Source organism: Trifolium pratense, linkage group LG4, assembly GCF_020283565.1.
Source record: "Trifolium pratense cultivar HEN17-A07 linkage group LG4, ARS_RC_1.1, whole genome shotgun sequence".
NCBI classification, from domain to species: domain Eukaryota; kingdom Viridiplantae; phylum Streptophyta; class Magnoliopsida; order Fabales; family Fabaceae; genus Trifolium; species Trifolium pratense.
The window spans coordinates 40,209,666-40,236,692 of record NC_060062.1 but is presented as its reverse complement, the minus strand read 5'-3'; the positions used below and the strand labels follow the sequence as shown (position 1 = coordinate 40,236,692).

Here is a 27,027-nt window from a genome sequence, read left to right as displayed (position 1 = left end):
TAAAAAGTGTCTATGCAATTCACACAAATTAATTATTACTAGCTTTTCAACTAAATTTTTATTCAAAAAATTTCTACCAGCTTTTCAACTATTTTAACTAACTTATTGCTTTATTTTACCGAATAAAGCTTTTGTGTTATGAAGAAAAATAAACAATGTCAAACAAGCCTTTGTGTTATGAAGAAAAATAAACAAAGTCATACAAGTTTCTCTCATTTCCCTTCTTCAACTGATAAATTCAATATTTCTTGCACAATTTTCTTTTACAATTTTTTGAAATAGCCTCAAGCGGTTCCCTCATGTCTAGGAACCATGAGACTAATAATGCCTCTAAGACGGAATAGGATTTTCCGCAGTTACAACATTCTGTTGTAATTGATTTCAATTGTCTGATCTAAAATTGATGGCTGAGATTGATTTAATCATAAAACTATGCGAAACACCAGAACTGTTCGATTTTAAATGAGTGACTGAGATTTAATATTGCGTGAAATTGTGTAAAAAATAAACAACATGGAATCTAAATCCCTCCAAGACCATGTTCCATCAAATTTTTCTTGAACAATTTTTGGTACATAATATATATAAATACTTAAATCTCAAATTCAAATACAATGATCATTCTTCCACAAATTATATAATTACAAACATATTAATTTATTTGACAAATCTAAATCCTGAATAGATGACAAATGATACTATTTAGACTACATAAAATAAGATGCCATATATATGCACATTATTTTATTTATTTTTTGGTACACACTATGCACTATTATTATTCCATTATATACACACATAAAATATATATTTTTAAGTGCTAGATACAGAAGGAGCTTCATCATTTTCACTAACAAGTTTGAATTCTTGCACCTCCTTGAAGTTCAACCATGGTTTTTCCAAAATCTTGGCTTCATACACTTTTTGCTTAGTACCATCCTTTGTCTCTAAAGTGATGTCGTATAAGGTGCCAGAAACTACTTGCTTTTTTGCACTTAACACCCTCACAAACTCCAAAACTCCATTCTGCATAAGCAAGCATGAACAATTCAATCAAGTTAAAACAAGAGATAAATTAATATTTACTAAATTTAATTTAGTATGAATTTAATATTTTAACTCATCCATCCAAATTCCAATCACACATCTCATCTCATTATAATACAAAGTTGTTATATTTGTTCTTAAAATATCCCTATACAAATTCTTCAAAAATAAAAATAGGATGTGAATATTAACTTATTTGAGCTTATTTATTTACATAAGTTTTATGTAATTGTTTAAAAGAATTTATGCAAACTGCTTATGACCATTTTTATAAGTTTTTCTTTCAACTTGTTTTTATAAATTCTCCTAACTTATGAAAACAACTTATAGCATATACATAAATAATTTAACTTTATTTTATCTTTACCTATAAAATAACATATGTGAGCTTATACATAAGGGCTTATTACAGTAAATGTTTGTGCTACAAACTACAAATAAGTCATTTTATTTTATTTTTGGTTTTCACCAAAAGTGTGCGGCCCACTGGACCGCCTAATCTGGTTCGGGTCAGTTCCGATATCAAGTGGTTTCAACCCCTCCTGATCATAATTGCGGGATCGAACTGTAGTCATCCCTACTAAGTCCAACATCAATCACCACCAACTAATGATCGGTTGTTTCTTATTTTACTTATACATACAAATAATTAAATTGTTTATATAATAGGCAACTAATTTAGAACTTCAACCAAACTAACTAATTAAGCCAACTTAGTTTCCGATCATGTGCCAAAAATGGATCATAAAATGACCCAATATGACGAGAGAAAAAAAAAACATAAATATTGAGATTAAAGTTGTAAATTTTACCAAGAAAACAAAACAAGGAAAGAACATTAAAAAAAAAAAAAAAAAAAACCTGTTTGATGTTGTGTTCTTGAACAGCAAAGAGAGCAAGGTTATCGATCTCAATATTGTTCTGTGTATATTCCACCTCAGTAGTGCCACCAAGAGTCGCCATTAATTTAGTTTCTTTTTTTTTTTCTTTTTTTTTCTCTTTGATATATGTTTATGTCTGTTTTTTGACTATGTTTATGTTCGTTTTTATAGAGTTTGTAGAAAGAATGATTTATATTTAGATTAGTCAATAATGGCGGTTTAATTAATGTTCTTTTATTAAGATTGTTTAGATTATTGCTTACGCTACGTGTTACCAATCCAGTATTCTCTTTATTTTATTGTGGTTCATGGTCAATGATCATTTTGTTGACTTATTGTGAGAGTAACCAAATTGGCTTCGGTGATTAATAGGTCAGGTTAAAGTGTTCCCAGTCAATAGTTAATGAAACTAAAATAAAAGGATTAAGTATTAATTGTTAGTTGGTTCATTGGCGCTGAATTTAGTATGGATGATCACGATTTGACCCCCGTAATTACGATCGAGAGGGTGCTTGAACCACTTGATGTCAGAACTGACTATCAAATCAGATTAAACTAGTGGTAAATGCATTAAGTATAAAATATATATTTTTTTAAAATTTCAAAACATTGAATAAATTACTTTCAAGATTATATTATTATTTTTATTTCTTTAACCATTATTTCAGAAGCACGGTTTAACATTCCAATGAATATTAACGTTACAAGACAATTCAATTTAGGAAGTATCAACACTGCATGAATGTAATAGACATACAATTTTGATGAAAAACTAGCTACAACATGAATATCTAAAATTATAAAGGTTAAACATAGTTGGCTATGTTCCTTTTGTCGTCACTCTCACATAAGCTTATTTGAGGTTTGTCCCATTGATAACCTCAATTTTGAAGAAAGTGATCAGGAAAAGGAAGATATGGTTAAGATATCAATGACTTTGATACTGGTGATTCCAATATCAGTTATTCGCCATTATTACTTCAATAATTCTGTTCTAATTTTATGTAATATCAAGATCCTAATTTTATCTTGCAGGAATTTCATAGTATTTGACAGTGAACATTGAGTTGTGGTACTCAATCTCCACCTTATTGAGTTTACAAGTGAAGAGAAGATGATGAAGGGGAAAGTATTGGTTCCACTGGAGTCAGGGGATGGGTGTCTGAGGCCAGCCAAAGTGACAGCTACCAGTGTGGTCAGCAATTGGTGTGACGGCAGCGGGCTTGATTGGATGTCTGCGACTCTGTGACAGTGGCCGGTGTGGTTAGAGGTCAGCGTTACGGTGGCTGATGATTTAAAGAATTTGTGAAGATTTATTAAAAATTACATTGTGAAGGTGAGAAAATATTTGTTGTGAAGACATACGATAGATATGGTGCGATTTCAATATCCTATGGCCGAAATTCATTGGTTGAAATTAATTATTAATTTAGTTAACAAAAAAAAAATTACATGTATTGGATAATAAAAATAAGATGACATTTTTAGCGGCGGTGGAAACTTCGTACTAATATCTTAGTAATCTAAAAAAAATGACATTGATATGAATAAAAATTAAAATATTTTTTTCAAAGTAGCCAACCTTAAACAACCTTCAATAATTGATTAATAATATTAAAGGTTGCTTGATCGACATTGTACTCCACCAACACAACGATGGTAATCAAGTTTACAAGATTTGAAATGCAAATGGGTATTGAAATATATGAAGCGTTATTTGACCAAGAATTCTTATAAGCAGACCTAGTGTTACTTGACCAGGAATTGTGGTCTGCAAGTCATAACCATCCAGAGAGTTCATTTGAATACTCAATTCAATACTGTCGTTGCGCTGTGCCTTAGAATGAATATACACAAAAGTATAAAAGACTTTACCACTTGCTAGTAAATAAAGCTATGAGGGCATAGCATCTACAACAAAATTGGGTTTCGAAGAAACAAGAGAAACATCCTTTACAATTAAGCACAAAAGTAATCCAAAATTTGCTACCGGTGTTTGAGAGCTGGAAGCAAGCAGTCGTAGACCCTCTCCATGCGTGATGTCAGAGTGAGCTTGTGTTCAGTTTGCAGGCCAGGTCTAGCCAAATCAAGTATATCCTGTCGCAAACTGTTCATAATATTAAATGTCACAAGATTTGTATTCATGTATTTTAACGTGCTGAAATACCAAGGGAACATAAATCTAAATCCGTGTTACAGAATGGTAACCAGACATGAGAGGTTCGAACTAACCACTGCCACTCTCCAGAAGCTTCTGCATGCCTCTTCACCGAGCAGTATAAGCGATCCAAGCTATAAAGTACCAATCCAAACATATACTTTGCATCACTCTCCTGCAAATGGACATATATTGTTAGTATATTCTATTAGTTGTTAAGAATGCATGTCATTCCAAATTAACTAAATGTTTGTGAACCCCACCCCCTTTACCTAAATTAAAGAAATTGAGACACTTAGAAAAAATTTATGTTTCATAAGTACAATGAGGTATGCACTCCATACATCAAGAACTTCAACATCAAATTTAACTATTGGGTGGACTGGTAAAACAAAATCAGAAGTAGCACTGATAAATTGATAATAAGCAAATGAGTGAAAATCCTCCCACATATTCTAGACGAGAGCATGTCAATAGTGTTCATTCACACTCATAAGTAAAATTAAATATAGAGGATCTAACAACAAAAAATAGCACCATTATTGTTGAAGTGCGAATATTTAGCAAATAATCGAGTAAATCATGCTTGGTGTTCTATTCTATTTGAAGGGTTTAAGAGACCAAATCATGAGATTTTTAAAAGACAAAACTTATACATAATTTTTTATATCCAAACATCAACTTCTCAAATCAAGAAGTAAAGTATGAAATATGAATAATGTTACCAACACTAAACAGCCTCCAATAGGAATACAGTAGTTTTGAATTAGAGAAGAAATTTTGCCTATCATTGGTTGACTTGAGAAATTGACAGCAAGAATATAAAGAACATAATTGTCACATTTTTCTTTTATTTCACCTCATAATAAAAACTGTTCTCACTATACATACATGGAAGGGGGTCCATTTATTTCAAGGAAAACCACATCATATTTGTATCATTTAATAACTTTTAATTGCTATTCTGTGAGGGCAAAATAAAATCCACATTCATATTTATTCTTGCACAAAATGATGTGTACTTGTAAAATTGAAACTTCATTTTGTGGAGAACTAGATAAAAATGAAGTCGGTAGAGCTTCTTACCAACCCTTGCTCTACATAAATTTGATACTGCATAATCCTTCTCTCAACCTCTACAACAAGTAGCCTCCTTTGAATCCGAGCAACTCTACCTCTTCCCTCAGCTTTTGTATCCTGATTAACCAAGACAGAATGTCAGATGAAGTTTAACAAACTCATTGGAAACTATACAAACTCCATAGACATGTTCACTTAAACCCAATCAGACTTGAAAATTATATCATACTATCATCAAACTATAACAAGTACACTGAAAACCAAATTTCACGAGAATAATCGAAAATGGATAACTTAAGAACACTGCATAGCTACCTTCAATCAATATGATGCAAATAGTGCAATTATAAATGTTAGAATTAGTCACATGTTAATATCAGAAATTATAATGTATTTTGCAATCTGTGTGTAAAGCAGAGCACACCTTCACTATTTATTTATTATGTATTTAAAATAAATACAAGGAATGGTCAAATGTGTGATTGAGTAGCTAATTTCTGATTCTATACAATTAAAAGAGATATTAACATGTGACTAATTCTAACAATAAAAAAAAAATTGGGGGAGGGGGGTCAATTGCAACATAGTTGACAAGGTAATAAAGAAAACTGAGCTGATAGAGATACTACAGGTGAAGGGAAGAAGAGATAGAGATGTGACTATAAATTCAAAACTTAATATACACGCTGTAATTTGCAGGCATACTTGCCCTTCCCAACAATATTATTCTCGGATTCATTTTGATTACTTCATGGTGCAGGGTTCACTCCAAACAAGATCCACACTCCATTCACTTAATTTATAGTCATATAAGGTATCTTAAATTAAGAATTACAAATCTGGACTCCTATCTATTATAAGTTGGTCACTTCATTCAAATCAAACGAAAAATTGAACATTACCTGTTTGAACCAAGTCCGTACTAACATAAGAAGTAAAAGGGAGATAAAGAAGGCAGGTAAAGCAGCCAGAATAGCAAAGTTGATTTCATTTGCTCGTAGAATTTGGTTCAGTTCCAGCATTGCACTGACCAAAATATCATTGTGAGGAATTAAAACAATGAGAAATAGTTATGAGTTACGTTAAATTTTCAGATTCGAAAAACTCACGTCTCAATATCCAGTTTCAGCTTCTGAACCTGTAACAGTGAATAGTTATAGTTATGAGTTATGTTAAAACAATGTAAACAGATGTTGGGATGCAGATTAGTTATTTAGTTTTATGATTAATTTAGGATTGTTAATGTTCGATTATTTATTGTAATTTAGTATTTAGGGATTTTAATCCCAGCTTTATAGAGGAATATCTACTAGCTTGTTTGCCTTTGCTGGGTCTATAAATAGGCCCGTGTAAACTTTTGACTCTTTTAATGACTTATTATATACACTTCTTTATTCAGAGTGTATCTTAGTTTGAGTCAGAGGAGCACTCTCTACACCTAAGGAAGTACAATTTATCAGTTGAGTACCCTGTCAAGAGGAGCACTAATATGTACCCTACATCATGTTACCTGTATCATTTGAATTACATTACCTGAATAAGCATAGCGCGAGCCAGCTCTCCACTGAGCAGGTTTTGAATAGGATGCATGAGTTCCTTCTCATATCTACATTTATCCATAAAATAGATTAGATCATAACACTTACACTAAACACAAACATTACAAGAATCAAAGTGATAACGAAGAATAGAGAATCTAAATTCTCTCTTGCAATTAGATAATATATATAGAGAGGACCAATATAAACAAAATAATTTCCAATACATATCGGTGAATTTCCAAATATCATTAAATCAATTCAACATGGAAATTTTTATTCGAAAGGCAAGACAGGGAACTCAGATTGTTCTAACTGGCACATATGAAAACAAAAGGAAAACATTTACGGCAAACTGTGATAATTGATAACGCCTTAAATAAAATGATTTATCTAGGGAAGCTCCCCTATTTACTGACTTAACCTGTAATAGCTAATCTACAATCCAAGGCCTTAAATGCCTTAGCAATTAGCAAAAGACATAGCATTACAATCATATAATGTTGATGCCAAAATCAATTGCTCTTTATGAAACAACTAACAGAAAGTGGGTAGTGACTTCACACCCCACTCCCATCGAAGTAATTGACATGGAGATTGCAGACCCATTATGATGCTAGATCTGGAAAACAACCAGGCTATTGCCAGCTTATATTGAACCCTGTAGTTATAATGTTGTGGAGAACTGTTCACTGCCAGATCTATATATCTACATTAACACTTTGAACTCAATTTCACAATTACCAAATTACTATCTTACCAGCATAGCAGGAGATGGCTGTAAAATGAAATATTACAATTAACAACAAATATGGAAACCCAAAACCACCTGTCCATGACAATCTCAAGCATTTTCTGATCTGGGGCATTCACCGGAAATTTCTGACCCTTTGTCTGCTCACTGAAAGCCAACAACATTCTGCACAGAAATTTCTAGAAGTTACAAAGAAAGTGATACCCATGCAATGCCTTTGAATAATAACATGTAAATAAACTACTTTGGTCAGAAAGTGATATCCACGATTAGGTGCTAATACAAGTCAGCCATACAGAAATAACTCAATAGTTAAGTACTTTGCAGGCAATTTATCTCCAGACTGTCCTTGCTGCTGGTGACTGAACAAACATATGTAACTTACCAATTGAAAATTCTTCGGACACAAATATGGCTGATAACAGTTAATAAATATTGAATTATATTATCATTTATGGTAAAAATAAATGGTCGAAAACATTCTAAAATATCACAGTAGGTAACTGGAGTATATTATATGCCTAGGAAGGATGAGTAAAATTAGCAAACTGTAAACGTTTATGCTAAACAAAAAATCATGTGCATGGAGGTTGTATACAGGATTATTGTTCAAATCTAGAACATGCAAAGACTGTGTATTTTAAAACCAATAACCTGTGTAGTGAGTCGGAAGTCAACCGCACCTCTTCAAAGTCCATAATACCTTGATGCCTCTTCCTGAATGTCTCAAAAAGTTCATCTCTGATGGACAAAATCTGGATATTGATTGCATCAGAATATATATATATGAAATTAAGAACTACGATGTGGGAGAAATAAATGGGGTCAGCAGTAAAAACAATTTTTATGATTGTTTTGCAAATCGCAACTTCATTTGGAGGATATTTTCAATACAACTGGAGGCTTCCAGAGTCAAGACAACTTTAGTTGAATGAATACTAACAGGATATAATAAAATATATAGTTATCGTAGACTGAATTTAAAACAAGAAATAACACTATTCCAGTTTTAAATATTTATCGAAGGACTTTTGTTCCTTGTTTCTGACAGAGTCAACCTTATCTACCTAGTGCTTTCTAGGTCATTACTAGACAATATCAAACCTTATGCTACCACCCTGTGTTGATTTGAAAACCTCAATCATTGTGGTAACATATTTTTTTTTTAAAAAGGATTTAGTGAGCAATATGTTCCTAGATTAGTAGAAAGTAAATATTAGCCATTGCTCATGAAAGTCTTTTAGGAATCCTACTTTTGAAAAGATTTATGAGCACTTATCCTGTAAGGATGTGATATCATGGACCAGGGAAAAAAAAGGAATGCAACTCTAGCAAATAATACAGAAGATATGTACCGGTTGTTCTACGTGATCCTTAAAAAAACCAACTGTTGAGTCCTTTGCTTCATGAATCCAATTATCAAGATCAGAACTTCCCATCAAACTACTATGCCGTAAGAGCCAAAGGGAGCATACTGAGAGACCAACAGCACCAAATGCATAGTGGACCCAGTGTTGGGTTATTTTCTTTGGCTTTCTATGTTTGACAACCTGAAATTTAATCAATTTACCAAGTAAACCAAGTATAAGCCAACAAAACTAGAAATCAATATGTATTATCAAAACAAGTGGTTTGATTGTTCAACTTCAGAACCTCTGTAAAAGATCCAATAAATATGGTGAAAGTAAGACAAGGCATAGTAATTTCCACCAGTTTTTCAACTCCAAATACCCAATTAGGAAGTGTCAAGGATGGTTGGGAGATGGAAAAGAGACTTGCTACTGTCACAAGTTAGTTATTCAGTTAAGATAACTGTAAGAACCTTACCAGACTAGAAACTGTGACTAGCTCATCTATAGATATGAGCACCCACAGTTGAATCACACACAGAATAACAATTTAGTTCTCCAAATCCCTAAATTCTGAAATTCAATCCCTCAAACCTAGCATTGGTAAAAGAGCCTAATATTTTACCCATGGCTCCGAAAATCCTCCACCTTCCCCACCTACAACTAACAATTGATGCCTCTAATTGAAGATACTAGAAGACTAGGATCACCACCAGAGCTCTACCATAAAATAAATTTTCCAACAACCAATATGCATATAGGTAAAAAAATGCTAACAGCAAATCTTACACCAAAAATTAAAACATAAGATAGAAGCTCTTACAAGGAAACATGTGTAAGATTCCAGCTTGTCTAAATTATGGTAAACTGAATTGATAGCATCCATGATTTCACAATCTGTCCATTGAGACCCTTCCTGATTTATTTCTGGCAGCTTCTCAAACAGCAGGGGAGTCGAATAAGTCCCATCAACAGAAGAATCACTCTGAAAAGTAGAAATTCTGGAATTAGGTACCAATACAAATACAAGGTACAAATGTACATGGTTCATAGGGATAAGATGCATAACGTAAAACAGAGGGATAAAATAAAGAGAGAGAAAAAAGAAACAACTGCTTTCTTTATTCATGACAACCTGGCGTGTTGCATGTAGATGTCCAATTGAAGCTTCTAATGTTGAGAACAAATCATTAATTGTAACCAACAATGATGGAAATTTAGTCTCTGGATCTGTTATTAACTCCTCTCCAACTTTATCAACTTCCACATAAATCTGAGCATGAAGATTCAAATTTGTAAGTAATATCAGTAAATTATATTGCCATTTAATAGAGTTATGTTGATTTGACAAGCAACTTTACCAGGGTTTTTAATTTACTAAACATGAATTCATCGGTTTATGTTGCATACATTCATCATTTGTATAAGTTTCCAAAATCATTTAATATGCCGAAATAACTTGAATTTTATTCCAAAGGTCCATTAAAGAAATTCTGCAGAGACACCAATAATTGTGCCAAGGTCATAAAACAGGCAGGGCTACCGAGAAACAAAGTTAGGCCAATCAGATGAAAAAGAAGCAGGAGATTTAAAGTATATACCTAAGAATAGTATATAATAAAATACAAAACATTCATAATCATTTCAAACTTCCCCTTTACATATGGGACGGCTAATAACTTCAGTGTCACAAAAGCACACTACAATAAACAATGATTACATAAAGCAAATTGAGTCACTCAGATCACATAACACTAGTAAACTCTCAAAAACAAGGAACCAATAAGCCAAAGGAACCAAACCTGAGCCAAGAATATCGCCAATGAACATCTCAAGCTACTCAGAATAGCTACTCTCTCATTAACATAACCAGATGCAGATTCACATAGATTCTGTAAGGAAGAACTTTGAGCAGCACGTCCACGTAACAAATTAACAGTCTCACCAATAAAAGCACGAGGACCTCTCTCAAAAATCATGAAATAAGCTTTCCTATTATCTGATTTCTGAACACAAAAAAAATAAAATAAACAAACAATCAATATCACAAGTATGAGCATTTTCATATGTAGCACCGACAATTCAGACTAAAGGCGTGTTCAGTGTTTGACACAACACTGACACACTTAGTAGCACTGACACTTCTGATCAAAGGCATGTCCGGTGTCCAAATGTGTTATAGTCAGACACCGACGCGACAGTTGTAATTACATTCAATTATGTCATTTTTTCAAATTATTACCAGTGTCCACGTGTGTCCGGTGCCGAGCTAAGACATATATATTCAATCACTTCCACTTTCTCAAATTATTATCAATGTCTATGCGCCAATATCAGTATATGTCTGGTGTCCGTGACTATATCAGTGCTTCTTTTCGTGGATTTTTTCCGCAACATACTTGAAACCAAAACATTCAGATAGTAATGAAAACGAAAAAGGAAAAACAAAACCTCAGCTATGGATTGCCAAAACTGAAGATTCTTTTGAATGCTATGCAAATTCGTCAAAACACGCTCTAACACATCTTCCAAAACAGCATGAACTCTAGATGCGTTAGTATTATCCCTGCAAACGAAAATCATCAAATAGAATCTTCAGAAACCCTAACAAACATTTCATATGAAAAAATAAACAGCATAATATCCAAAACAAAACAGCATTTAAGCAAGAACTGATTCGTTTTTCTTTATACATTGAAACACAAACAGCATTTACATTTTGATTGAAATGAGAGATGAAAATGAGATTACATAGAAGAATCGAGAGATTTGGAAGGTAATGGAAGAGGGAGACATTCACGGCGGCGGGATGATCTGAAGGGAGAAGTGAGGTTGGAGAGGAAGTTTGTAGGAGAGAAGAAATGAAAAGCGGAGAATCGATTGCGGAGGTAATCGGAGTAGAAGAGTGAGAGAAAGTTTTTGTTAGCGGAGGATTCCGCTTCCGATGGTATAACCGCCATGTGAACCACCGTAACTTCCAAACTTTGCTGTTCTCCGAGCAGTGAAATTTGTATGCCACTGAACCCGGCTTTTTGTACAAGCTACTACTAATAATAACTACTCCGCCCAAAGTTTGATTGTTTTGTTTCTTAATTTATTTTTTTTTTATTTTTTACAATTGTGACTTGGTTTAGGGGTGATGGTGCTAGACTTCGTAGAAGTATCACGGTTCGATCCCCGCAACTGCAATTGGGAGATGTTCAAATCACTTAATGTGAGAATTGACTCCCGAACTAGATTAGGCAATCCAATAGACTTGGTGATGAAAACCAAATAACTAACATTATGAAAGGGGCATAGATTTCCAACACATAAAGTCACTGGGTTTGATTTTCTGGTGAGGAGTTTGGGTAGTATGTAAGAAGTTTTATGTCGATCCTCACTGACTCTATTGTTCTATCATAAACAAGAAGAAATTTCCAACAAATCAGTGAGCAACAAGTGACCTATATTCCTTCAAAAAAAAATTGACCTATATAACTATGACAAACATCAAATAAACAAACTCTTTTCATAGGACAACCGTAATTAGTAATTAATTAATGCACTCTTAAAGTAAAATTGTTTTGGAGCTATATCATGTGAAATTTCACTAGGACAAATTAAAATAGGATGATGATCTAAAAATGCCAACCTTGGAAGCGTTCGAACAAAATCATCATGGAATTCCGCACGCCAAAAATCATTGCTCAAGGCTCGATAAGTCCTTCGTAAATATGTTGCCCTCCATGCACAACAAGTAAATTTTGATCTAAAGGTACCCAAGTCCATCAACTTACAAGCATCAATTTGTTCCTTATTGTGGACTTGCACTAATTGTTAGATTATTTGGACAAGAGTTTATAAGTAAGAGGTAATTCTCACGTAAAATAGAATCTCACTTGATTTCTTTTCCCTTTTTCTATTTGTTTATAATAAATAATACATTATTTAGCTTGTCCAATAGAATTAAGACAAGTGTAGAAAAAATCAGATATATTTTTGGTCAAAATACATCAAGAGGGGGTTGGAAATGCAAAAGGGGGAAAATGCAAGGGGCTAATTTGCTCACTTTAAAGTAGGTGCAAAGTCAAACAATTAAAAAACTTGGAGTCAAAACTGCAATTTAGCGTTATTATTAATTATTATTATTCTTTTTTAACATCTTTCAATAACACTTATTATATATAGTAGATACAGTACATAACAACTTATTAAATAAATTTTTCCTTTATATTTAGTACAATAATAATAATAATAGAAAATTGAAACACTGATAAAAATAGCTATTAAAATTCAAATGAAAGACATCAAAACTGATAGAGAAATATTTAACGGTATTCTGTTTCTATTTATTGTTGTAACGAAGTATTTTTATGGTTACAGTTGAAAACAAGTTGTTAAATTCACATATTATTGTCATATCATGTGATTATTCGTTAATGATAGCTTAATACATCTATGTTTAAAATGTCACACCTAAGCAAAATCGTGGTGTTAGCCACAAATGAAGTTGTTATATTAAAGACACATTTTGTTACTCTTCAAATCAATTAAATTTTTTACACATTGCATCTTTCGTCTGTTTCAATTTCATCTTTGCATTCTCCGTGTTTGAAGAGATGAATATGAATAAGACGATAAATGCAAAGAGTGTAAAACATTTTACGGATTTGATATTAGACCGAACAATTTTCAATTATTCAAGTATTAATACAACCTTGTCAGATAAAGATTTGAGATCCTTAGCCATAAATGTTTGTGTTGATTTACCACCTAAGGTTGTATCTGATGGCATTTGGGCTAATCATGATCAAGGTGTAGAGCCTATGAAATCAACTTTGCCATTATTAGAGTTGCAAATTCTTACAATCTTTGCCATTACTCAATGCTTTCATTTGGTACTCAAACGTCTTGGAGTCCCTTATTTCGTTTCACAAATCATGGTAATAATTAATTTTTATACATTTCACACTTTTTCTCTCTATCTAGTTTGGCATTAAGTTAAACTTAATATGTTAGGGTGTGTTTGATTTGTAATACAGTAAGTACTGGACAGAACAATACATGACAGAATAAGATAGTACTGGATAGGACAAAACTGCACCGAAGAGAGATAGAGAGATAATATCTGTTATATTCAAAAATAAAATGGGTATTTTCGTATTTTTATGGTCGTACTATGGACAAAAAGTTGTCTTATGATTCACTGAGGGACAAAAATTCTTGTTTTTGGCATGTCCCTTACTACCTATTACGTCGTGTACCATAACCAGTTTCTGAATCAGAGTACAACAAAGTTGTCCAGTTCAATCCCTTATTTTTTAGCAAACGCACCCTTAGACATTATAATTTGACACTGACACTGTATTGTTATGTCATGGCATTGAAATTAATGTGATACATTTATTTTGTAGGCTGGATTAGTTTTAGGGCCATCTTTCAAGATATCAAATACATGGACTGAATTCAAAAAATACTTGTTTCCTTACGGTACTGAAGATGTAATAAATGTAATATCAATAATTGGCTATGGATTTTTCCTATTTCTAAATGGTGTGAAAATGGATCTCACCATGATAACAAGAACAGGTAGAAAAGCATGGACAATAGCATTTTGTTCCTTTGTGATTCCAACGGTTCTTGGTCTCACAGTGAGTTACAGATTCTTAGGATATTGGAACAATTACATTGGAGAGTTTGAAGCAAAAACTCTACCAGTTATAGTTATTGGACATAGTGGTTGTTACTTTGCTGTCATAGCTTCTTTGCTCTCTGATCTTGAGATTCTTAACTCGGAACTTGGACGTTTAGCACTCTCGACGGCTTTGGTTATGGATGCTTTCAACACAATTGTTTCAGGAATCGGCACAGCTGTAATTAGCAGCCTCAAAACTGGTTCAAATGATGATGATAGTGGAAAAGGACCCATTGCAGCTCTTTTAACCACTTTCTATTTCATATGTTTTATGGTATTGACTCCTCTTCTGCTGCGTCCTATAATGAGGCGGTTTGTTAGAAACACGCCAGAAGGTAGACCAGTGAAGAAATTATACAAAAGTATTGTTTTCATTTTAGCTCTTGCAGTTGGATTGTTTGGAACTGTGGCAAATCAAAGTGTTTTAGCTGGATTGTTAGTTCTTGGTCTTATTGTACCTGAAGGTCCTCCATTGGGAACTGAAATGATTAAGCAATTAGAATTGTTCAGTACTTGGTTCCTTTGTCCTATTTTTGTCACAAGTTGTGCTATGAAGGTTCATATTGGTATACATGTTGATGGAAGGTTGCTGCTTGTGTGGTTTTTTATTATAGTTTCTGTTAATTGGCTTAAAATTCTGATGACAATTGGAATTTGTTGGCATTGTAAAATGCCTAAGACTGATGGTTTGTGCCTAGCTCTCATGTTAGGTTGTAAGGGTGTTGTGGATTTTTGCACTAATGTGTTTCTTCATGATGCCTTGGTAATTACTTTAACTAATATTATGTTCATTATATGCATTCATGCATGCATGATATGAAGAAATTTGATTTACTTGTTGAATAAAAGTTGTCTAATTTTTGTATACTATAATGTATGTGCAGCTTATGAGCAATGAAGCACTATCTGTTATGACTATAAATGTGTTGGTGATGGGAACCATGGCGCATGTCGGTGTGAAGTTCTTGTATGATCCTTCAAGAAAATACGCAGGTTATCAAAAAAGAAACATCGAGAACATGAAACCAAACTCAGAGCTTAAGATAGTTTCATGCATCCACAAGCCAAGTCACATAATTCCCATCAAGAATGTTCTTGACATTTGTAATCCTACATCAAGCAACCCATTGGTAGTTCATGTCTTGCACCTCATGGAACTCGTCGGAAGATCCTCCCCCATTTTCATCTCGCATCGCCTTCAAGAGCGACTCGGTTCAGGTCGCCACACTTTCTCTGAGGATGTCATTGCAACCATTGATCTTTTTGAACATGACAATGTTGGTACTGTATCAGCGAGTACCTACACAGCTATATCGCCCCCTCGTTTCATGCACGACGATATATGTTATCTTGCATTGGACAAACTTGCATCCATTATCATTCTTCCTTTTCATATTACATGGTCAGAAGATGGTTCTGTTGAATCGACAAACGAGAATATAAGGTCTTTGAACACCAAAGTTATTGAAAGAGCACCTTGTTCGGTAGCAATTCTTGTCAATAGGGGATGCTCTTCTACTATCAACTACAATGGTAAAACAAAGCAAATTGCCATGATTTTCATAGGGGGTCCAGATGACAGAGAAGCATTGTGTTTCGCTAAAAGAACAATGAAAGACGATACTTATCACTTGGTCGTGTATCACTTGGTTTCAACGATCAAGAATGATGACTTCACTAATTGGGATGTTATGCTTGATTGTGAGTTACTAAAGGGTGTTAAGGGCGTTTATGGTAGTGTGGATAATGTGACATATGAAAAAGTTGGTGTTGAAAACACTTCAGATACCACTGCGTTCATCTCTGATATAGCAAATCAACACGATTTCATTATAGTTGGGAGACGTAACGGGGTGAAATCGCCTCAGACACAAGCTCTAGAAAAATGGACCGAGTATCCCGAGTTAGGTGTGATTGGAGATTTGCTTGCTTCCCGAGATACTAACACCAAAGCTTCAATATTAGTTGTGCAACAACAACTAATGACTAAGTCATGATGAACAGCTACATACATACACTGATATACACACACACAACAATTATCTTGTATGTATCATTCTAGTTATCTTTGGAGATTATAATTTTGTAGCTCAAATTTTTCATCAAAATTTCATGTCTATCACATTCATGTAGTAAAGATGCTTCCCGAGTTCATTTGTTACAATTGTTAAATTTTATTATCATAAGGCACAAACAAATTCGCAAGGAAAATAAATTTAAAACCGAAAAACTTGACAAATTTTCATTTATCTATCCAAAAGGTAGCACAAGCTTGTCATGATCATCAATCATGTACTTAAACAAGAACATACTTTAAGTAAAAAAAGCACATGCCAGACCGAAAGCACATATTTGCTAGTACACTTATACTATCACATAATTCAAATGTCAACATGATCTCTCAAGAACATAAATTTTCATCAAACTCACAAATAATACCTTTAGGTTCAAGTCTCCTTTATTAACTTACTAATGGACATAAGTTGTAAATAAAAGTAACAGCTAATAATGAGTTGCTACAAATCTTCAATCCTACAAAACAAAAGATTGAACAGAAAAGTTATAACAGAAGCAAATACAGTATACTAAAGAAAATATAGAGAAAGATGTTGACCTACTCTAGTGTGTGTTTGGTTTCAAGGTGCATAGTGTCAAAATTAATTTTGGCCTCATTCAAATGTGATTTTAGTAAATACATATGTCTGGTTACGATCAACCGAAAATTCAATTTGCCTCCACACCTCGTCTTAACTAGAAGTGATTTTAGTAGTTTTAGTAGTAAAATCATTTTTGGTCAAATAATCATCCAAACACATGCTTGGTTACATTACCAACAATTAATTTAGGAAATAAAGAAACAAATAAAAGAAGTTAATATACCTCATCATCATCGTCGTCATCACCTCCATCTTCCCTATTCTTCTTAAGACGAGTAGTACCGCCTTCTTTGCTGATAGGCAATTTCATTGCTCCAAAGGGAGTGTCAACATCAATGTTACCTTTCATGGTGTAACCAGTTCCTTTTCCTCTTATCATATCCCATAGTGCAGAACCAAAGTCCTTAGGTCTAAAGGTAACCGGAACATCGATGTAACTTATTCCTCCACTTTTCTCAAGTTTAGCAGATTTACTAAGTTCTGCACCTCCAATGTTAACATCACCAAGCCAAACCTCGTACTCAAGTGCATTGAGTCCTAAGTCAAAATCATTCATGTTTTCCAGTTTCAAATGAAGATTCGCAACCGTCTCTTCAAACGAGAATTTTTTGAACTGAATCTTCTCAATATCAACATCAGGCTTATATGGAATCGGAATTTCTCCTTTTTTCTCTAAAGGTAGTGTAAACCTTCCCAAGACAGGAACATCGAAAATAAGATCAACCTTAACCCTATAAGGAATAATGCTTCCCGGTTTAATATCAGCATAGGTTTTCTTAATATCATCATAAATCAAAGTAAGAGGAATCTTCACAGTTTCCTCGCCATGAGCATGAATAGTACCTGCATCCGGTATCAAACCAGAAACAAGTTTCCTTCCATCACTCTCAATCAAATAATTGATATCAATCAAAGGAATCGGTACCGGATTCGGATTCTTTATAAGAACATCAACAACAAGATCTATCATATGAATGTTAACTTTCGGAATGTGTATCCCTTTAACATCAGCAGTCGGCTTCCCGAATCCGATAACTTCCTCAATCTTCTCACCAATGTCATGAATAAAATCCTTCACTTTCTCAATAAATCCACCTTTCTCTCCTTCTTCTTTATCATCTTCCTTATGCTTTTTTTCATCCTTAAAACCCCTTTCCACAACTTCCGTCTTATCCTCAGATGTCGACATATCAAATCAGTATAGCAATCAAATCAACCCTAGTCAAGATCCAAGCAAATCACACATCAAATCAAAGTCAAATAAAGTCAACCATCACAACTCAAAAAATTACCCCAAAAAAAATTGGATCATAAATTCATAATCAATCAGATTTCAGATCATATTCATATTAGCATTAGATACTAAAAAAATTGGATCTTTAAATATTTATAAAATTAAACACTGCAACAATCTGGATCACATTACAATATTACATACAATCAAATACATTAGCATAACATACTAAAATATTGTTAAAAATTCAAACTTTAGATCACCATTGTGTAAAAAATGCAGAAAAACTTCAAATTTGATATCAGGGTATACTAGAAAAAATGTGATTTTTTTTTTGCTATAGTTTTTTACAGTAATTAAAAATGGAAGATAAACAAATAATCATAAGATAGCACCAAAAATAAAAGATAAATTAGTTATGAATTTGGTTAGAGTTGAGAAGTACCTGAAAAATGTGATGATTGATCAAGAGAGAGAGATTGTGACAGTGAGAAATGAGAATTCAACTATATAGTGAGATGAAGATTTTGATTTTGTGAGAAGAAAATAGAATAAGAAGGAAAGGAATCAACGGTTGGATATTAGCCACGGAGAGAAGAGAAATGGTAGCCGTTGATTGGAGTTTTGATTAGTTTAATGATGATTTTACTATGAGTAGAAATGATGAAGAGTTATTAAGAGCATGGTCCACACGGAAACTATACATGTGTCTAGTAAAGAATGGAAAAGAAAGAAAATGACACCGACCATTTTTTATAGGAGAATGTTAACTTGTGCCCTTAAGGCTATGTTTGGATTGATGGAATGTGGTGGGATGGAATGGAATGGAGTGGTATATAATATGATTCCATTGTTTGGGTTTATAAAAAATGAATGGAATGGAATGGAACACAATGGAATCAATTCCATCCAATACCACTCAATCCTTCAATTTTTCATTCCCCCCAATTTGGGGTGTATCCAATGGAATGAAACTTCATAATTGAAATATTACCATTTTACCCAATTTGCACCAGCTTGGCATCTTCCTCGTCAATTTTTTTCTTTGCATCCTCCCCGTCAATTTTTTTTTCTTTCGTTGATCCAGAGTTGATTCTGATATTTTCTTCAAATTCAATATAATACTCAGTGTTGTTGTTGCTATATGACTATAGTTTTATAAGATTATTTTTCTTTTTGTTATTTAACTATAGTTTTATAAGACTAACTTTTTGTTTGTTATTATTTAATTATATATGCTTCTATTTAATCTGTGCAATATTGTTGTTCTTGTTAGAACTTATTCTAATTGATACCATATCATCGTTTTTATATATTCTCATATTATGTGTATGAGTGTTTGTTTTTTGCTATATTTATTTTGCAAGAAGTCCTCGTATATTACCACACACACACACATATATATATATAGGAGATAAAAGTAGCAATGGAGTAATATATTTATATAATAATAGTGTTTTTTTTATTTATTTAAATAAAATAATGTTTGTTAAATAAGGGTAAAAATGGAATAAAAATATTATAATTTATTTCATTCCGTTCACTTCCCAAATGATGGAGTGGTAATTTTGTTTCATTCCATCGTTGAATATCCAAACAATGGAATAGACTTTGTGCTCCATTCCGTCCCGCTCCATTCCATTCCATTATGTTCCATTCCGCTCCATTCCGTTATATACCATCAATCCAAACATAGCCTAAGGCACATGTTAAGGAAGTAAAAATAGAAAATATTAAATGTTAATTTGTGTATTTTGACTTTTGAAGCATTAAATTTCTTATATCATTAAATGTTGAATTTCTATTTTGGTATATCTTATCATGTGCCCTTAGGGCACATGTTAACAAACCCTTTTTTATATTATTTTTTTATTTTGTTTTCACCATCAGTTTAATCTGGTTTGGTAGTCGGTTCTAACTTCTAACATCAAGTGATTTCAAACTCCTCCCGATCACAGTTATGAGGTCGAATCGTGATCCCTACTAAGTTCAGTGTCAATCACCACTAAAACAAGTAACGATTGATATTTTTTATATACATTATAGGTGAATCACAGTTATGCAAATTACTTTCTTCTTTTTTTAATGTTTTCTTCAAAAAGTAAAAATCATCTTATCTAATTTGTAACTATATATCCAGATTCTATTCAATCAATGAACATTAATCTTCTAACATACTTCAGAGTTTCACTATAAAACAAATATAGCTAATAATAAGCATATAAGTAATTTCTCAACAATGATAATATTAATCTTAAGGTAAGGAATATTATTCCTCCTTGTTAATCTAACACTTCCACAATATTACAAATGCAATGAGAAAGAGAATTAGAATTCTCATAGAGATTATGAATCAAAATACAATCCATTTGCAACCATATTCTATAATATGTAAATTCTAAATCTTTTGTCAACTCACTCACAAAGGCAAACTAAAATAAGCCTTAGTGTTGATGAAACAAAATTACATTATATCATTCACACCACAAAATATGAATGAATCATTACCAACTTACCAATATAAATAACAAGCCACATTTTCATGTTAAAACTTACATATAATACAAGGTAGAACAAAAACTCATAATTAATTACAAGTGGAAAAGTAAGATTTTCAGGAGACACTCATTATGTCCCTAATGGAGCTCTGTCATCTGGTCCAGCAAGCATGATCTGCCATTATATACATTGGTAAAATAGTAATTAAAATCAATGACGAATAAAGTTAAGGATTTGTTTTTCCTAAAGTGAGTAAATATAAAGAGACATGTAGCACGGCACTTCAGATAAAAGGTATGTTCGGTGTCCAATAAGTGTCAGTGTCAGACATGACACAAACACATGTAGAGTGTAGTAAGTGGCATGTCCGGCCACTTCATATTGAAGGCATGTCCGGTGTTCAACATGTGTCGGTGTTGGTACTCGGTATCGACACTGACACGACATTGTTCCATTCGAATATTTTACTTTCTCAAACTATTACTGGTGTCAACGTGGCAGTTTCGTATTCGATGTTTGTGTCTGTGTCATATTCGTGTTTGTGTTTGTGGTTCAATTATCAATTATTACTGGTGTCAATGTGACAGTGTTGTATTCGGTGTTTGTGACGTATTCGGTGTCTGTGTCGTATTCTCGATTCGTTATGAAGGTGCATGTAATACCAACCATTGATTCTCTCATCTGACTTATAAAATTTGAGCATAAACTTATAAATTGTTGAGAAAGACATACATTACAGTCAAATGCAAATCTCCTCGCAAGCATGATGGCTGCATTTCTTTCTCGCTCTGATTCGAAAGCTAATACAAAAGAATGTCCTTGTTTTGGCTGCCAGAATAGTGCTTGTGCCGCAGCATTTCCACCGCCTCGAACTCCACAAAGCTAAAGAAAACATAACCAAAATCACATTGGTCATCACAATCAAAATATAGCTCCTTTTGTTGTGTGGTAAAAATATAAAACCTAAAGAATGATAGAAAAGTTGCCACTTGCGAACAAGAATCGTCTTGAAACCAAAAGCATTAACAATTTCAAATACCTGCATTGAACTCGAATAATATTCTTTGGCGATTGTTGCCTTTCCTTTACATAGTTTGATCCTCATCTTTCCAATATGAAGTACATGAATAGATTCAGTTGGATGATGTGAACCACTCATCTGAGTTACAACTACCTGCAAAAGTGATGAATGATAAACTTATAGAGTAACACAGAATAATCGCTTATCAATATCTGACATTGATGCTCACATACTACTAGGAGGGTGGAAAGGAAATAAATAAAAGAATCATAACAACATACGTTGAATTCAGTGTCATGTTTTCGCACAAGTGCTTCTACGTAGGTTCCCAAACCAGCAGCTGCATAAGATCATAGAAGCGATTTAAGCTCAACTTGGTTGTGCAACGAAATATGTCTCCGTCTCTTAAACCGATAAGAGTAAGATGACACCGTTGTAGACATTTAAATCAAATATGAATGACTCAATGACATCAGACCTGGATCTATTGGACCGGTGGTTGAAAGTATTATGTGCTGGTTTTCTGAAATAATATCAACTTGCAATATGCGTCCGACGTCAAAAGGTTCAGGTGCATAAACTGATTTGGTAGCTCCTGAGAAAGATAAAATGGCATAACTTGCATGTTCAACATAAAAGCATTACAAAAGAAAATGTTGCCTTCAACAGATATTCATCGTGCAAAAGTCAATACCTGAAATAAGTTCCTTTTTGGCACCATCAGATGATACACGACACCACTGAATTGAACATTTTGAAATATCTGGGGCATTATCAGAGCAAGGTTGAATTTGCAAATAAGAACCTAAGGTTTCATTCCCTTCAAGTTCATATAATTGTGGAACATTTTCCTCTCCTTTCTTTGTCCTTGTAAGCTGAAAAGTATTATGAAGGATAAATGATAATCAGTTAAAGATGCTTACAATGGAAGATAATCATATAACTACTCCTCTTAATCATATAACAATATCTTCACTTCGGCGTAAGATTATAGAGGCGTACCTCCTTCTGAAGTCGAAGATAATGTCTCGTCTTCTCCGCAAGTTGAGCTCTTAATGCTCCAAGTTCATGTTCCATAGCCATGACCTACAAATCAACATATTCATTTACTTGAAATAGCTTGATGAAGTTGAAGAAAATAAAAAGAAATTTAAGTCTATATGGGAAAGCAATGTCAATAACAATTATAAAGAAAATCATTTCAGGAAAAGGAAAACAATTATTACTATCAGATAGGGACTAGGATTTCATATATACCTTGCTTGGTTGGTGCAGCATTTTGATTCTTCGAGCCTCTTGAACCTCCTTCATCAATTGTTCCACGTCCTAAAAACCCCACAAAGCCAACAAAATTCCACACAAAAATTACTCAGTTAATTACATGAATAAAACTATATGAATACAACAAAAGTAATATTAAGTCATGAAATTTATCTTTAAGGCATAATGAAATACGGTAAATGACAACTAAAAAGTGCAAACCTGCTTCCCTGAAGCTTGAGACACTCTCTCATGCTCCTGAAGTGACTCTTCCACTCTCTGAACAGCTGCCCTGGCATTATCTATCTCTGAACGAGCGAAAGCTCTTTCCTCGTCAACAAGTTTCTTAGCATCTTCAGAAGCCTGAAAATGAATCCATACTCTCAGCATTGATAGAGTAAATTTCCTTACACGTGAATGTATGGAAGACATAGCTATGGTAAATATATTTCATAACATAGAAGTTAAATCATTTTAGTATGCCATAAGGTTAGCGTCACCTGCTTAAGAAAATTTGCCAGTCGTTTCACCTCCGCCTTCTCTTGTATTAGTTCCCCTTCCCTTTGAGTCAGTTGAACTGCTAGAGCTTCAACCTGAAGAGTACACAGATAAGAACATGCACAATCTTCCACTGTGATTTTTATGAAGTACAAACACGAATATTTAATTTCAATGTCAGCTTCATAAAAAAATAGCACATAACTGGATAAACATGAATATGTTTATCATGAAGAAATCAATGCGAAGAACATATCTTTCTATTTCATCTCCGAAGAAAAACTCACCATAGCAATAGCATCCTCCACATCCTCCTTGTTGCTGCCCGCCACGCGCCCCTTTAAGGATTCAAGTGAATCTCTAAGCTTCTTTAAAAGAACATGTTTTTCCAATGATGCTGCTTCCTTAAGTCTGGCCTGAATTTCACCAGCATATGAAAAACTCGATTAAAGTAGGGAATATTAGTATCTTCAGAAACTATGATCATTGGTTATTTCCCTAGTTTTTGGGGTCATGTCAGTCGCATCACAACCGCAATTGTGGCCATATCGGCCTATTTGCACTTTACCACAATTTCAAGAATCGTAACGTGGCCGTAATATAAAACCTTGGTTATTTCAATTGAAACATAACGAAACTCTAAGACTAAGACTACAAAACCCTTCAAAAGAAAGAATAAACATAACTATATTGTTAAATATGAGTTTTTCAACAAGAAAGAAGGGTAAACACCTCTTCGGACAACTTAGCGGCTGCCGCCAAACCCTTCTCAAATTTACTAGCAAGGTCACGAACGGAGAGACGATTATGCTGGTCCAACAACTGAGCAGTCTCCCGCGCAATAACCTCCTTCATAGACAACACTTTCGGATCATCTTTTGTCTCCATTATCTGATTGTTAGCTCCAATTCGGTAATTAGGAAACCGACTAGAAGCAAACATCACATCAGATGACACCGCAGGCACCGCCTCTTTTTGCATAGTATCGCCAAAATCACGGCTTACCCTCGTCATCTCTTACAACAAATTCCTTCTACCAATCACAAAAATACAATCTTTAGCTTAAAAATAAGAAACATTCATTATATATTGCATCAACAAAACAACATAATCCAAAAACAAGAGACTTATAATTAGATATACCACTAGCATTAAGCTAATTGAAGGAAAAATCTGAGATTTCTTCAAATTACTTAAAAATGAAACTGAACTTTAATTTTCTTATTTTTTATTTTTTATAAATAAGTTAAAAGTACACGACAAAAAAACAAAGACCAAACACAAGATATGAATGAACAGAACAAAAAAGTATTAAACAAAACAATAGAAAAATAAAGAATCTAATAAATAAGAGTAACTACTTACTTTACTACTAGCATTAAACTTATGAAAGTAAAGTGAAATTCTGGGATTTGTTCAAAATGAAAATGAACCCTAGTTTTCTTATTTTGTACACATTTTTTATATGATTTGAAGCAATGAAGAAAAAGACAAAGAAAAAAAGACAAAAAAGGAAAGGTTGAACTTACAGATCATGAGGAGGTGAAAATGAGTGGTTAGGCTTGTGATTGTGGGAGTAGATGTAAAAGGGTTGCTACAAAATTTGATTTTGAAGAACGGGAATCACTGGTTTTGTTGAGAGAGAGAGAGAGAGAGAGAGAGAGAGAATGGAAGATTGCTTTTTGAAAAGAAAGGAAGGAAAAGACTAAAGAGGGTGACTTTGTTGTGGCATCCGTGGGTTGTGTGGACCCCACTTCGTTAGATTTGTGTTTTATGTATGTTTTGTTAAGTTTCACTTCTCTTATGTATGACCAACAACATCATTTGAATTCAACTATGTGAGATTTGTACTTAGTTAGTTTAGTTGCAAGCTATGAATCATGGACACCGAATATAATATAGAGATTAACATATTGATAATAATTTGATCAAATAATACAATTTAATGTAATTATAAATGTCGAGTATTCTTTAAGGTTAAAATAATGATATAATTGATTTCGGTTTAATGAGATATATTTTGTTTTTTATTGTTATAATTAAACTGATTTCAATTACATTAAATCATTACTTCAGTCATAAAAATGATCATCATAAACTTGGTAAAAAAATATGTATGTGTTAATTTTAAACATCTTTTAATTGTTACTTCATAAAGAATCATCACTTACGATTTTTTTTTTTTTGGTACATTCATCACTTACGATGTTTCATATTATAATTGTTTTTCCGTAAATCAGATATTTTATATATGCAATCATATAGATTAATCTATAGGGTGCGTTTGATTCGTAAAACAGCAAGATTAGACAGAACAGTACATGACAGAACAAGATAATACATAATAAGATAAAACTGTACCGAAGAGATATAGGACGATAATATTTTTATATTCGAAAATAAAAAGGATATTTTTTGTATTTTTTATAGTTGTACGGTGGACAAAAAGTTGTCTCGTGGTTCAGTGGGGAACAAAAAATCTTGTTTTTGTTCTGTCTCTTGCTACCTAATTTGTCCAGTCTCATAACTAGTTTCAAATCAAACAAGATACAACAAAAGTTGTCATGTCAAATCCTCTATTTTTTAGCAAATCAAACGCACCTATAAAGTCTCGTAGGATCTAATTCTAAATTGAAGGTAAATTTTTCCTAAGAATTTTAATGTTATTGAGGTAACTAACTAACTAGTAGTATTATTTTTGTTATTAGATTAGCATGTTACATTATTAAACTATGGTGGTGTCATGCTTCATGCTACTATATGCCTTTAAATTGAAAAACTTTGGTCCCATTTCATTTCAAGACATAGCTGTCAAAGCTTATTAATTACTTCACTCACACTTTCCATCTTTTTCTTTTTTGAGATGTTAACTTTGCTTGAAATAATCCAAATGGGGCAAACTCTCATGTATATTATCGTGGTTGTACTTTTCTGTGAATATAAATTTAAAATACTAGTTTGTTATTTAAACATCAATTTTTTTATCATAAATATTTTCTACATACAAAAAATATACACCAACACCGTAATATATACATGTACGAGCTTTTTGCCATTTTTTAATATTTTTTTAGCTCGATATTAGTTTTCGTGCACGCCATTTGAAGCATTATGGTGTGGCTGCTTCTGTTATGCACAAGCTCATCAAGTAGTGCACGGTGCATCACTTATCAATAATCCGATAACGAATATGAATTTTATAAAATTCACCGTTTGATAGAAAGTTTATATCGTATAGATCATCTATATAAATTTTAAAAAAAATTGAAAATCTTTTTATGTGTTATTGAGATCTATCAAAATTAACGGTATGTAATAAAATTCATAAACCGTTAATTTTGATGAGTTTAAGAGTTTTTTTTTTAAAAAAGCTA

The 27,027-nt window shown here is 33.0% G+C and overlaps 5 protein-coding genes across 7 annotated transcripts; 1 reads left to right on the top strand and 4 right to left on the bottom strand.

The window, feature by feature from the left end:
* Nucleotides 1–521: 521 nt before the first annotated feature.
* LOC123921861 (cysteine proteinase inhibitor-like) lies at nucleotides 522–2,087 on the bottom strand. Its single transcript, XM_045974562.1, has 2 exons — nucleotides 1,909–2,087; nucleotides 522–1,026 (listed from the first exon to the last, which is right to left on the bottom strand). The coding sequence occupies exons 1-2, from the start codon at nucleotides 2,008–2,010 to the stop codon at nucleotides 814–816; spliced, it is 315 nt and encodes a 104-aa protein (XP_045830518.1). The 5' UTR covers nucleotides 2,011–2,087; the 3' UTR covers nucleotides 522–813.
* Nucleotides 2,088–3,677: 1,590 nt separating this feature from the next.
* On the bottom strand, nucleotides 3,678–11,898 carry LOC123923149 (protein DGS1, mitochondrial). Of its 2 annotated transcripts, XM_045975812.1 has the most exons (14): nucleotides 11,559–11,898; nucleotides 11,259–11,373; nucleotides 10,610–10,813; nucleotides 9,943–10,080; nucleotides 9,631–9,792; nucleotides 8,814–9,008; nucleotides 8,113–8,213; nucleotides 7,534–7,623; nucleotides 6,700–6,772; nucleotides 6,276–6,304; nucleotides 6,069–6,192; nucleotides 5,173–5,283; nucleotides 4,161–4,261; nucleotides 3,678–4,035 (listed from the first exon to the last, which is right to left on the bottom strand). In XM_045975812.1, the coding sequence occupies exons 1-14, from the start codon at nucleotides 11,765–11,767 to the stop codon at nucleotides 3,915–3,917; spliced, it is 1,773 nt and encodes a 590-aa protein (XP_045831768.1). In that variant the 5' UTR covers nucleotides 11,768–11,898; the 3' UTR covers nucleotides 3,678–3,914. The 2 variants fall into 2 exon arrangements, with proteins under 2 accessions (XP_045831768.1, XP_045831769.1); XM_045975813.1 differs by lacking the exons at nucleotides 11,259–11,373; nucleotides 11,559–11,898 and adding an exon at nucleotides 11,050–11,207.
* A 2,451-nt stretch (nucleotides 11,899–14,349) lies between these two features.
* On the top strand, nucleotides 14,350–16,638 carry LOC123923627 (cation/H(+) antiporter 4-like). Its single transcript, XM_045976319.1, has 2 exons — nucleotides 14,350–15,247; nucleotides 15,369–16,638. The coding sequence occupies exons 1-2, from the start codon at nucleotides 14,351–14,353 to the stop codon at nucleotides 16,479–16,481; spliced, it is 2,010 nt and encodes a 669-aa protein (XP_045832275.1). The 5' UTR covers nucleotide 14,350; the 3' UTR covers nucleotides 16,482–16,638.
* A 61-nt stretch (nucleotides 16,639–16,699) lies between these two features.
* Nucleotides 16,700–18,978, bottom strand: LOC123923628. Its single transcript, XM_045976320.1, has 3 exons — nucleotides 18,821–18,978; nucleotides 17,365–18,359; nucleotides 16,700–17,016 (listed from the first exon to the last, which is right to left on the bottom strand). The coding sequence occupies exons 2-3, from the start codon at nucleotides 18,328–18,330 to the stop codon at nucleotides 17,011–17,013; spliced, it is 972 nt and encodes a 323-aa protein (XP_045832276.1). The 5' UTR covers nucleotides 18,331–18,359; nucleotides 18,821–18,978; the 3' UTR covers nucleotides 16,700–17,010.
* Nucleotides 18,979–20,691: 1,713 nt separating this feature from the next.
* On the bottom strand, nucleotides 20,692–25,428 carry LOC123921867 (stomatal closure-related actin-binding protein 1). Of its 2 annotated transcripts, none has more exons than XM_045974572.1 (13): nucleotides 25,183–25,428; nucleotides 24,386–24,686; nucleotides 23,941–24,069; nucleotides 23,656–23,748; nucleotides 23,378–23,518; nucleotides 23,153–23,221; nucleotides 22,898–22,981; nucleotides 22,590–22,770; nucleotides 22,374–22,490; nucleotides 22,177–22,235; nucleotides 21,914–22,048; nucleotides 21,607–21,756; nucleotides 20,692–21,048 (listed from the first exon to the last, which is right to left on the bottom strand). In XM_045974572.1, the coding sequence occupies exons 2-13, from the start codon at nucleotides 24,665–24,667 to the stop codon at nucleotides 21,004–21,006; spliced, it is 1,485 nt and encodes a 494-aa protein (XP_045830528.1). In that variant the 5' UTR covers nucleotides 24,668–24,686; nucleotides 25,183–25,428; the 3' UTR covers nucleotides 20,692–21,003. The 2 variants fall into 2 exon arrangements, with proteins under 2 accessions (XP_045830528.1, XP_045830527.1); XM_045974571.1 differs by lacking the exon at nucleotides 25,183–25,428 and adding an exon at nucleotides 25,019–25,136.
* Between the last annotated feature and the right edge of the window lie 1,599 nt (nucleotides 25,429–27,027).

What these genes read in the sequence shown, in the direction of transcription:
- LOC123921861 (XM_045974562.1), bottom strand. Translation starts at nt 2,010, where the DNA reads ATGGCGACTCTTGGTGGCACTACTGAGGTGGAATATACACAGAACAAT. An exon ending in AAGAACACAACATCAAACAG is followed by an intron (nt 1,027 to 1,908) that starts GTTTTTTTTTTT and finishes TTGCTTATGCAG; the next exon opens with AATGGAGTTTTGGAGTTTGT.
- LOC123923149 (XM_045975812.1), bottom strand. Translation starts at nt 11,767, where the DNA reads ATGGCGGTTATACCATCGGAAGCGGAATCCTCCGCTAACAAAAACTTT. An exon ending in TGGCGATATTCTTGGCTCAG is followed by an intron (nt 10,081 to 10,609) that starts GTTTGGTTCCTT and finishes CTTCATGCTCAG; the next exon opens with ATTTATGTGGAAGTTGATAA. An exon ending in GCTTCTGGAGAGTGGCAGTG is followed by an intron (nt 4,036 to 4,160) that starts GTTAGTTCGAAC and finishes TATTATGAACAG; the next exon opens with TTTGCGACAGGATATACTTG.
- LOC123923627 (XM_045976319.1), top strand. Translation starts at nt 14,351, where the DNA reads ATGGATCTCACCATGATAACAAGAACAGGTAGAAAAGCATGGACAATA. An exon ending in TGTTTCTTCATGATGCCTTG is followed by an intron (nt 15,248 to 15,368) that starts GTAATTACTTTA and finishes ATGTATGTGCAG; the next exon opens with CTTATGAGCAATGAAGCACT.
- LOC123923628 (XM_045976320.1), bottom strand. Translation starts at nt 18,330, where the DNA reads ATGTCGACATCTGAGGATAAGACGGAAGTTGTGGAAAGGGGTTTTAAG.
- LOC123921867 (XM_045974572.1), bottom strand. Translation starts at nt 24,667, where the DNA reads ATGACGAGGGTAAGCCGTGATTTTGGCGATACTATGCAAAAAGAGGCG. An exon ending in CCGCTAAGTTGTCCGAAGAG is followed by an intron (nt 24,070 to 24,385) that starts GTGTTTACCCTT and finishes GGTGAAATTCAG; the next exon opens with GCCAGACTTAAGGAAGCAGC. An exon ending in TGGCAAATTTTCTTAAGCAG is followed by an intron (nt 23,519 to 23,655) that starts GTGACGCTAACC and finishes ATTCATTTTCAG; the next exon opens with GCTTCTGAAGATGCTAAGAA.